The sequence below is a fragment of the Melanostigma gelatinosum genome, assembly GCF_949748355.1.
Source record: "Melanostigma gelatinosum genome assembly, chromosome: 18".
In the NCBI taxonomy this organism is placed as follows: Eukaryota; Metazoa; Chordata; class Actinopteri; order Perciformes; family Zoarcidae; genus Melanostigma; species Melanostigma gelatinosum.
Window position 1 is genome coordinate 14,083,356 of NC_136651.1, and position 10,847 is coordinate 14,094,202.

Genomic DNA, 10,847 nt, shown 5'->3' on the forward strand with positions numbered 1-10,847 from the left:
ATGATTCCCATCACAGAGCTCCGGTACTTTGCTGACAAGCAGCCAGCGTACCGCATCCTGAAGCCATGGTGGGACGTTTTCACCGACTACATCTCCATCGTCAGGCTGATGATCGCGGTGTTCGGCGGCACGCTGCAGGTCACGCAGGACAAGATGATCTGCCTGCCTTGCAAGTGGGTGGTCAACAGGTCCTGCGAGACCATGCCGGTCCCGAATGTGAGCGGCGCCGACGCGCCGGAACCCAAGGGGATTCAGTACGACCTCGACCATCACCGGTACAACTATGTCGACGCCGTCTGCTACGAGAACAAACTGCACTGGTTTGCCAAATATTTCCCCTATCTGGTGCTACTCCACACCCTTATCTTCTTGGCCTGCAGTAACTTCTGGTTCAAGTTCCCCCGCACAAGCTCTAAACTGGAGCACTTTGTCTCCATCCTCCTCAAGTGCTTTGACTCCCCGTGGACAACCAGGGCTTTGTCTGAGACGGTGGTGGAGGAGAGCGACCCCAAGCCTTTGGGGAAGATGAACGGCTCGACAGACAAGAAGGCCTCGTGTGTGAGCGAGGACGTTGAGGCTAGCGTGCCCATGCTCCAGCGAACAAAGTCCAGGATTGAACAAGGAATAATCGATCGCTCAGAAACTGGGGTTTTGGATAAAAAGGAAGGGGAGCAGGCCAAGGCTCTTTTTGAGAAGGTGAAGAAGTTCAGGATCCACGTAGAGGAGGGTGACATCGTGTACCGTCTTTACATATGTCAGACCATCATCAAAGTAATCAATTTCATACTGATAATCAGCTACACAGCCTACTATGTACGCTACATCAGGTTCAGTGTGGTGTGCACGGTGAACATTCAGAAACTTACAGGGTACAGCACGTTCTATTGTGCTCACCCGTTAGCAACTCTTTTCAAGATTTTGGCGTGTTTCTACATCAGCCTGGTGGTGGTTTACGGTCTCATCTGCATGTACACTCTTTGTTGGATGGTCAGCCATTCCCTCAAACGATACTCCTTCGAATCGATCCATGAGGAAAGCAGCTACAGCGACATCCCCGACCTGAAGAACGACTTTGCCTTCATGCTCCACATGATCGATCAGTACGACCCTCTGTACTCCAAGCGCTTCGCTGTGTTCCTGTCCGAGGTGAGCGACAACAAGCTGCGGCAGCTGAACCTGAACAACGAGTGGACGCTGGGGAAGCTGAGGCAGCGCATCACCAAGAACTCGCAGGAAAAGCTGGAGCTGCATCTGTTCTTGCTCAGCGGGATCCCGGACACGGTGTTTGACCTGGTCGAGCTGGAAGTGCTCAAGCTGGAGCTCATCCCCGACGTGACCATCCTGAGGGAGATGTGGCTCTACCACACGCCGGCTAAAATTGAGGCGCCAGCTCTCGCTTTCCTGAGAGAGAACCTGAAGTCTCTCCACGTCAAGTTCACGGACATCAAGAAGATCCCGCTGTGGATCTACAGCCTGAAGAACCTCAGCGAGCTGCACCTGACCGGGAACCTGAGCGCCGAGAATAACCGCTACATCGTCATCGACGGGCTCCGGGAGCTCAAGAGGCTCAAGGTGCTCCGTCTGAAAAGCAACCTGACCAAGTTGCCACAGGTGGTGACGGATGTGGGTGTGCACCTCCAGAAGCTCTCCATCAACAACGAGGGCACCAAGCTGATGGTGCTCAACAGCCTGAAGAAGATGGTCAACCTGACGGAGCTCGAGCTCGTTCGCTGCGACCTCGAACGCATTCCGCACTCCATCTACAGTTTGTACAACCTGGAGGAGATCGACCTGAAGGACAACAACCTGAAGACGATCAAGGAGATCATCAGCTTCCATCACCTGCACCGGCTCGTGTGCCTGAAGCTGTGGTACAACCAGATCGCCTACATCCCCATGCAGATCGGAATGCTCACCAACATGGAGAGGCTGTATCTGAACTGCAACAAGATAGAGAGAATGCCCAGTCAGCTGTTCTTCTGCCGCAAGCTGCGCTTCTTGGACCTGAGTCACAACAACCTGACCAGCATCCACGCCGACGTGGGCTTCCTCCAGAACCTGCAGTACTTTGCTGTGACGGCAAACCGGGTGAGAGGAAAACAAATCCATTAAATCTGAACCCTCATTCTCATTTCCTTTGTTCTTAGAGAGGTCATCCATCTCCGCCAATATATTCTACAGTCATGTGTGAATAACATTCGCTCAAAGGCCAGATAAGGGATTTACAAAGGTCAACGCTTTTGACTACTGGGATCTTTGGCTTTAACTGTAGCCACATGACTGAGGCTTTAATCTTCTTTTATTCTTTCAGTCAGCTTGGACATATTTATTGTACAACACATATTATTTAACTTAACGTCACGTGGGACCACATGATTCTTTGAGCATGGCGAACTCCTGTCCCCCGAATCTAGTTTCTCTCTGATGGAGCTACTGTTTGACCCGTTGACTTCCTCAGAAGCTAACGATTGCTTTTCAAGTAAATCCTCACAAACGGGCTTTATTTAGGATGTTCTTTATGTCTGCCGCAAAGATAATGAACCTAAATGTTTTGAGGGGTGTACCAGATCTTGCCATTACTGTCATGGCTAGGTTAGTCAGTTTGGATTCAGGAGCATTTCAGTCTTTACAAAACGTTTATTTGATTCCCGATGTAGCAGTTTCATTCTGCTCACTGTGAGAAACTCCTGAAACCGCTGTTTTTCACCCCGGCTGATGTGTTTTCAGTAAAGGCTACTATTACTGCCGTTTTACTGTGTTCGCCTGTGTGGTTTTACACTGATAACCGGTTCCAGCGGGTTTGTATGCCGCCAGAAATAGCTTCATTAAATGGGACCCCGCTGGTGGTCTCTGAGCCTTCTCGTGCCTAAATCCGACATTATCAATTCAAATGAGTTATGTAATATTGTGACTATTTTGGACATCAATGAATAGAGATTAAACATTTAGTTTTGAGACAAACAAGGAGTTATAAATGTATAAACGTCTGTCCATGGGACATAAGTACACAAAGGCTTCAAGGGACATTTTAGATTATTCGTTTGAAGCCTTGTCAAACCATTTTTTCTGCGTTTTCGTTTTCCGGAATCTAAATTTAGTTTTGAGGCTTCCCACCTAAAGTCTGGCTGTGAAGCGTTGAGTGTCCACATCTTGTTTTGTTTTGTTGCCTGACAATGCATATGGATGAAAAAAACAACCTTTCTGTTCACCGTTAACTTCCACCCTTCATTATTCTGTCTCTCGTCTTTCTTTCTGTTCACCGTTAACTTCCACCCTTCATTATTCTGTCTCTCGTCTTTCTTTCTGTTCACCGTTAACTGCCACCCTTCATTATTCTGTCTCTCGTCTTTCTTTCTGTTCACCGTTAACTTCCACCCTTCTTTATTCTGTCTCTCGTCTTTCTTTCTGTTCATCGTTAACTTCCACCCTTCTTTATTCTGTCTCTCTCCACTTAAGATCGAGACTTTGCCCCCGGAGCTCTTCGAGTGCAAGAAGCTGCGCACTCTGAATCTGGGAAACAACTGCCTGCAGACGCTGCCGTCGCGCTTCGGGGAACTCACCGGCTTGACCCAGCTGGAGCTGAGGGGGAACCGCCTCGAGTGTCTCACGGTGGAGCTCGGCGAGTGTCGTCTGTTGAAGAGGAGCAGTCTGGTGGTGGAGGAGGACCTGTTCAACACGCTGCCGCCAGAAGTCAAAGAGCAGCTGTGGAGGGCCGACAAGGACGTTAAATGACTGGTATACCACAGAGCACTATTTAGATGACATATACATGAGATAAAAACACCTGTGCATTCAAGTGTCACGTGATGTTTTTGTTTTTCAATGTAATTTAGCTTTGACCTCTCAAAATGACAAGGAGATATATTTAAAAAGCAGCGGATGAAGCGTGTGAAGTCTCTATATTGAAACTATGCGCTCTTCAGACTGAGGCACAAACGTTAATTCTGCAAAGGGATTAAAATGCTAATAAAACAGGCGAGATGCAATTCCTGTTTTAAGCCTCATGAAATATGCATGCTTCTGTATGAGCCATATGCAGAGGAAATGGCACACTGACATGCCGCAGAGAGGAACAGGGATCATTTTATGCTCCGTTGGCAATTGGTATGTAAAGACTGTGATTTCAACCCCTGACACAAATGGCCGATCTTTATCTCACTGCAGGAAAAAGATAATTCATGATCTGCCATAGACACATTTGGAAAAACCTATGTTTATCAGAGAAGTGACTTTTTCACAGTATAAGGAAACCACACATTCAAGACTTAGTCAAGATACTAATTTTTAAATGCGGCCCTCTTCTGTGGTCTAGTGTCAGTCAGACGGGTGAAATATGGTCGGCTTTGGCCTCTTTTGTACCTCCAGGGTATGATTTTAGTGCATTAGCGGGATAACTGCTGACGTCAAATGCAATATTGCTAAAAACAATGCTGGAAAAAGTGAGTGCTTCGGGCATTTCCTCTGATTACGTCAACTTAATGAAAAACACAACACAAACTGCCTGAGCAACACAGTCATACAATCAGAGACTGAGGCGTTTGCTTTGTTTTACAATCACAACACTGACATCTTTCCTTCTTGGGCTTAGCTCTTGGAGGTTTGTGTTCTGAGGAATTCAAGAGTTCAATCCCTGACACCGAACCCCGCGATATTACAGATTGTTCTCCAGCTCTTTCACCTCAATAAGACATGAGGAAATGTCAAGCTCAGCGACGATGGGCTACATTCCAAAGTTGGTATGCGCACGATGCCGTGCTTAAACCGAGCGAACATTTTACGCACAGATCCAGGATTCAGCAACATTGTCTTACTCTGCACCTTACACTTTTAACTATAATTAGGCACCCGTGAGCATTATCCCATACACTGTAAGAAAAGTCAGTGAATTTTACGGTGATAAACTGTTAAATCACAACAGTAAGAGACCGTAAATTGTAAATCGGTTATATTCAGTTTATCGGACAGTGAAACACCGTAAATACAAATATCAGCTAAAACAATAATTTGTGCATGTATTTCTTGTATAGAATACATTTTGTCACTGTTAAATGTACTACGCATTGTACTGATAACGGAAATACACCGTAATATGAAAAATAATCCATACCGTACATTTTGCACTCATTTCTTTTAAAACATACATTTGGTTACTGTTAAATGTACGGACCACTGTGCTGCCAACGGAGAAATAACACATTATACATTTAACAGGCAGCCTCGTATGTTTTGCATTTATTATTCGTATAAAATACATTTTGTCACTGTTAAATGTACTAAACATTGTACTGATAACGAAAATGCACCGTAATATGAAAAAAGATCCATACCGTGATTTTTGCATTCATTACTTTTAAGAAATACACTGTGTTACTGTTAAATGTACGGACCATTGCACTGCCAATGGAGGTAAAACGCATCATACATTAAACAGCCGGCCCCGTATTTTTTGCATTTATTATTCGTAAAATAGTCGGTATCTCACTGTTAAATGTACTAAACATTGTACTGTAACGGAAATACACCGTAATATGAACAAAAATCCATACCGTGATTTTTGCATTCATTACTTTTAAATATTACATTGTGTTACTGTTAAATGTACGGACCATTGCACTGCCAATGGAGGTAAAATTCACAATACATTCAACTGCCAGCCCCGTAGTTTTTGCATTTATCGTTCGTAATATATGCAGTTTGTCACAGTTAAATGTACTAAGCATTGTACTTGTAACGGAATTACACTGTAATATGAACACAAATCCATACCGTGATTTTTGCATTCATTACTTTTAAAAAATACATTTGGTTACTGTTAAATGTACGGACCATTGCCCTGATAATGGAGGTAAAATGCATCATACATTCAACTGCCAGCCCCGTAGTTTTTGCATCTATTATTCGTAGAATATGCAGTTTGTCATTGTTAAATGTACTAAACATTGTACTGGTAACGGAAATACACCGTAATATGAACAAAAATCCTGACCGTGATTTTTGCATTCATTACTTTTAAAGAATACATTGTGTTACTGTTAAATGTACGGACCATTGCACTGCCAATTGAGGTAAAATTCACAATACATTCAACTGCCAGCCCCGTAGTTTTTCCATCTATCATTCGTAAAATATGCAGTTTGTCACAGTTAAATGTACTAAACATTGTACTTGTAACGGAATTACACTGTAATATGAACACAAATCCATACCGTGATTTTTGCATTCATTACTTTTAAGAAATACAGCCAGCCCCGTATTTTTTTCATTTATTGTTCGTAAAATATTCAGTTTGTTAAATGTACTAAACATTGTACTGGTAACAGAAATACACTGTAATATGAACAAAAATCCATACCGTGATTCTTGCATTTGAATGGGAAATTCCAAACACTTTTCCCATAGTGAACTATGGATTTTTTTACCTAATTCAGCCTAAATACCCATAGAAAACAATGGGCTAGGACCCTGGAATTTTTACAGTCAATCGACCTTTGGCCAAAGATCAAGTGGTATGAAAATCAATGGGAAATTCCAAACACTTTTCCCATAGTGAACTAAGGATATTTGACCCAATTCAGCCTAAATACCCATAGAAAACAATGGCTAGGACCCTGACATTTTCACAGTCATTCCACCTTTGCCCACAGATTAAATGATGCGAATATCAGTTGGAAATTGATTGTTTATTTCACCTAACATCAAGGATTCTAACCCAATGGTACTTATCATCCGATATGGCCTTTTCTCTCAATTTTTACTCTTTAAATCAAAGTAGAGATTTGAATCCTTTTCCTCCTTAAAGAGGGGCTAGTGAATATAAATTCCCCCAAATTCTGCGGCCGTAGATGCAAGCTAAGTGTTATGTGGGAGTTCGCAGGTAGGACCCAAACGCAAGACCACAGGAGACAGAAGTTTACTATGAACAGGTTTTATTTCGATTGGGTGAAGGTGTGGAGCCCGTGGTCCGACACCAGAGTGGCAGAGCGACGGTGTGAGGCCCGTGGCTCGACACCGGAGGGCTGGCAGCTTGACGGCGAGAGTAGTCCGTGTCACACAAGGAGGGCAGCGCGGCGGAGTGTAATCCGTACACACAAGGCGGGCAGAGGACGCCACGGGGTTGACGCGGGTGAAAGACGGTACGACCTGACAACCCCAGACTGCAGGGCCAGAGCTTATGTAGTGCCAGCAGCCTCATTAGCGGGCCCTGAGTCTGGTGTGTCAGGCAGCAGGAGGTGATCAGCTGGAGTGTCCTCAGCTGTGCACACTCAAGGGTGTGGCCATGGGAGGCTTCAGGTCAGACAGGGATCCTGGATCCTGACACTAAGGTCCCCAAACACAGCCCCAAAGGTCAAAATTGAGGCATATTGCCTTATCTTTCGGCCTGTTTTTGGAAAGTGAGAAACGGCCCATTAAATCTGAGAGAAAGGTTGAAACTGCCTGAATTTTGCATAAATCATTCCCCTGTGATAACATGATGCAGGATCTAAAGCAAGATCTCTGCAGACCCTTGGGAAAGCTAACTTCTGTTAGCAGCATGCTAATGACTTGAATCCAATTGAGCCTTAAAGAGGGTCCTCTTTTGTCCATCATATGTGAATATTAGGACAACAAGCCATTTCCAAGTTTTTTCAAATGCACCCAACAGAGATGATTCGAACCAGATGGCACTTATTTTCCCAAATGGCCGAAAGCCAGTTTTCACCAGTCTTTTCTCTAACTTTTTATACTTTAAATCAGGGTAGAGATTTGACTCATTTTCTCCTTGGGAAACCCTCATCACCATTACCTACCTATAATCTGGACTTCGTAGCTGCAAGTTAAGGTCCCCAAAAACAGCCCCAAAGGGCTTAATTGATGCCTTAGTCCCTTATATGAGTGGATTTTTTGACATATGCAAGAATTGCCATAATCTCTCAAATATGGGTCCCAGAACCCACAGATTAGCGAGCAGCATGTCCAGCGGCGTTGGCAGACCTACAGAGCGGCCCCGTCTGAAGTCACGTTAACCTAATTCATGATATAGATTAGACCGGACCGTGTACGTTTTAGTGATCTGTTTTACCGTTAATTCGGAAAAACCAAAATACGGAAATACCATGGTATTCTGGTTTTTCGTTTCAAACCAAGAACGGGAAAACGGAAATGGGCGGTCGTATTTCCGTTTTTCGTTCTGAATTCAAAAATGGAAAAACCAAGAACCAAAGTCAAATAAGGTCCGTGTACGTTTTAGTCATCTGTTTTACCGTTCAGTCAAAAAATACGGAAATACGGAAATGCCATGGTATTCTCGTTTTTCGTTTTTGCAAATCCCTTTTTTGTTTTTTCATTTAAAACGAGACACAGAGCACAGCAGGTAACCGGGAAAGAAGAATATTTCAAGAACTTTATACATTAATTAATTAATCTGGGCCGATGGGAGTGCGTTAGCATCAGTAGTTGACTATATGCTGTTTAATATTCATTTATCTATGTACACAGCAATAATTAAGTTTTCGATTAATCGGTGCATTTGATGCAATACAGTTCGTGATATAGTTTAATCAAAGTAATTTTCGTGTTCAGAGTTGTAGGCACTGATATTTATTTTTCCACCGTATTTTGCTGTTGATTTAGTGAACGTGAAGTAGATGCAAAGTCAAAGTGTTTACCAGTTTTACCAGTAGATGACAGTATAAGTGTATTTAAACCATAGATTTAGTCATATTTACCGGTGCCTCTAGGTTATTGATACAGATGTATTTAATGCTGATTATTTCATCTGATATTTGATGTTCATGGTTAATTTGCATTAGTTGTATACATCATGTATTTACATGTTATATTTGTGTAATTTAAAGTAAGGGCTGAGTTGAGCGGACAGGGAGATACAATAGGACACAGAAGTGATGAGACTATTGGTTTTTTTTTTGGTTTTTTTAAAATCTTTTTTATTGAAAGACACGAGACAATATTAAGACAATACATAGACATAACAACAAGAGGATGACAAGAACAGTGGGATAAAAGCCAGCAAATATCATATAGTCAGTGTGTGTGTATGTGTGTATGTGTGCGTGTGTGTGTGTGTGTGTGTGTGTGTGAGAGAATGTCCTTGAGCCTTTTGAGATGGAGGAAAAAAAAAAAATATATATATATATATATATATATATATAATAATAGTAATTAAAAAAACCAAACCAGAGTGAGAGTTTTTGTAGAGTGGCCAGTTTAATTCTTGGTGTTTTTATTTTTCCAGTAGAATTGAGTAATGATTGAGTCAAGCGACTTGAACCAGGAGTGGGTGGGTTGAGATGGTATTGTGAATAGGTAATTTATTTTAGGAAGTATTGTCATTTTAACTGTAGCTGTTCTGCGTATTCCCAAATACGTGATGGCACCTGTGCAGAAAGGGATAGGTGGTGTATGGGCTGCCCCATCCCAACTGTTACTATCTAATGGAAGGATGGATGATTTACTCCAGTTAATGGAGTAGTCTGAGATATTAGAGAATGCTTCCATGACTTTAATAGTTTCCTGTAGTGATGAGTAGGGGTTTTGTAGGAAGAGCAATATATCATCTGCATAGAGACTGATCTTGTGATGGGTGTTGAGTGTTTGAATTCCTTTTTATGTAGATGTTCTGACGAATAGCTGCAGCTAACGGTTCAATGAAAATGTTGAAAAGTGAGGGAGAGAGTGGGCATCCTTGCCTAGTCCCCCTGTGCAGTGTGAAGCTTTGTGAGGTTTGTCCATTAGTGATGACAGTGGCTGACGGTGAAGTACATAGAATTTAACCCAGTTAATCAATGATTCCCCAAAGCCAAATCTTTGTAATGTGCTTGTGAGAAATGTCCAGTTTACTCTGTCGAAGGCTTTTTCTGCATCCAAGGAGGCTATGATGGTACCAGTTTGTTGTAATGATGAGTAATTGATTAAATTAAACAGTCTGCGTGTGTTAGTGGATGAATGTCTACCTTTGATAAAGCTGGTTTGATCTGGATGAATTATGGATGGAGTGACTTTGTCTAATCTGTGAGTTAATGTGAGTAATGTAAGTAGCTGTGGTTTGACAGTGCTTAAGTGTAAATGGACGCCCGGGAGAGTCTTCTGGTTTTGGGGTTTCTTTGCTACGTGGTCAACAGCCCGCTTGGTTTTACTTCCTATTTGCTGAGAGAGTTGTTGTTCAGTATCCCGACCAGATGTTTAAGTGTGATTTCATGCCGACTTCTTAAAGATTAAATTCCAAACCGTCGTCCTTTAAAGAAGACACTGCTCCATATCCATCGTGCCGTGAACATGTTTGTGCAGACACATTGCTGCACATCAGGAGATGTATATTATGAAATATGTGTGAACATGCATGCTGTCTCAGGCTCTGCAGTGCTTTTTACATCCAGCTGGCTCTGCAGTCTGTGAACCGCAGTGTGATCTCGCTACATGCAGCGCGCCCACCCAGGATAACCCCGGTGCACATTAGACTCCTCAGCAGATACGATGACTGCCGCTCTTTGTGTGCTACATGTCTGGTGTCCTCCACACTTGGCCTTAAACTCGCTGAATGGACTCCATGTGTGATGATGATAACTGTTTTGGAGTTGAGTCCCTACTTGTGTGTCGGATTTATTAATTTGCCTGATTCTTTATTTCACTGCAGCGAGCAGAAGGGGGATGTCTTTCCTCTTCTTAACATGTTGTTCATTTGTTTAGCGGTAGCTACGCTGTACTACACACTTTAATTTGTTTAGATCTTTTAGGAAATGTAGTCCGTTGCTTCATACATAAAGAAGCTTGGGGATACACAAGGGTGTTTGCTTTCAATAAGTCCAACATCACAAAAGTAATCCGCTACTATTTTGATAATCCATTAATAG

General features: G+C 42.9%; 1 protein-coding gene across 1 annotated transcript; it reads left to right on the forward strand.

The window, feature by feature from the left end:
• LOC306792340 (volume-regulated anion channel subunit LRRC8A-like) lies at positions 1-3,732 on the forward strand (the record flags this gene model as incomplete). The annotated part of the gene is made up of 2 exons (XM_079289412.1): positions 1-2,088; positions 3,457-3,732. The coding sequence occupies 2 exons, from the start codon at positions 1-3 to the stop codon at positions 3,730-3,732; spliced, it is 2,364 nt and encodes a 787-aa protein (XP_079145538.1).
• Positions 3,733-10,847: the final 7,115 nt, after the last annotated feature.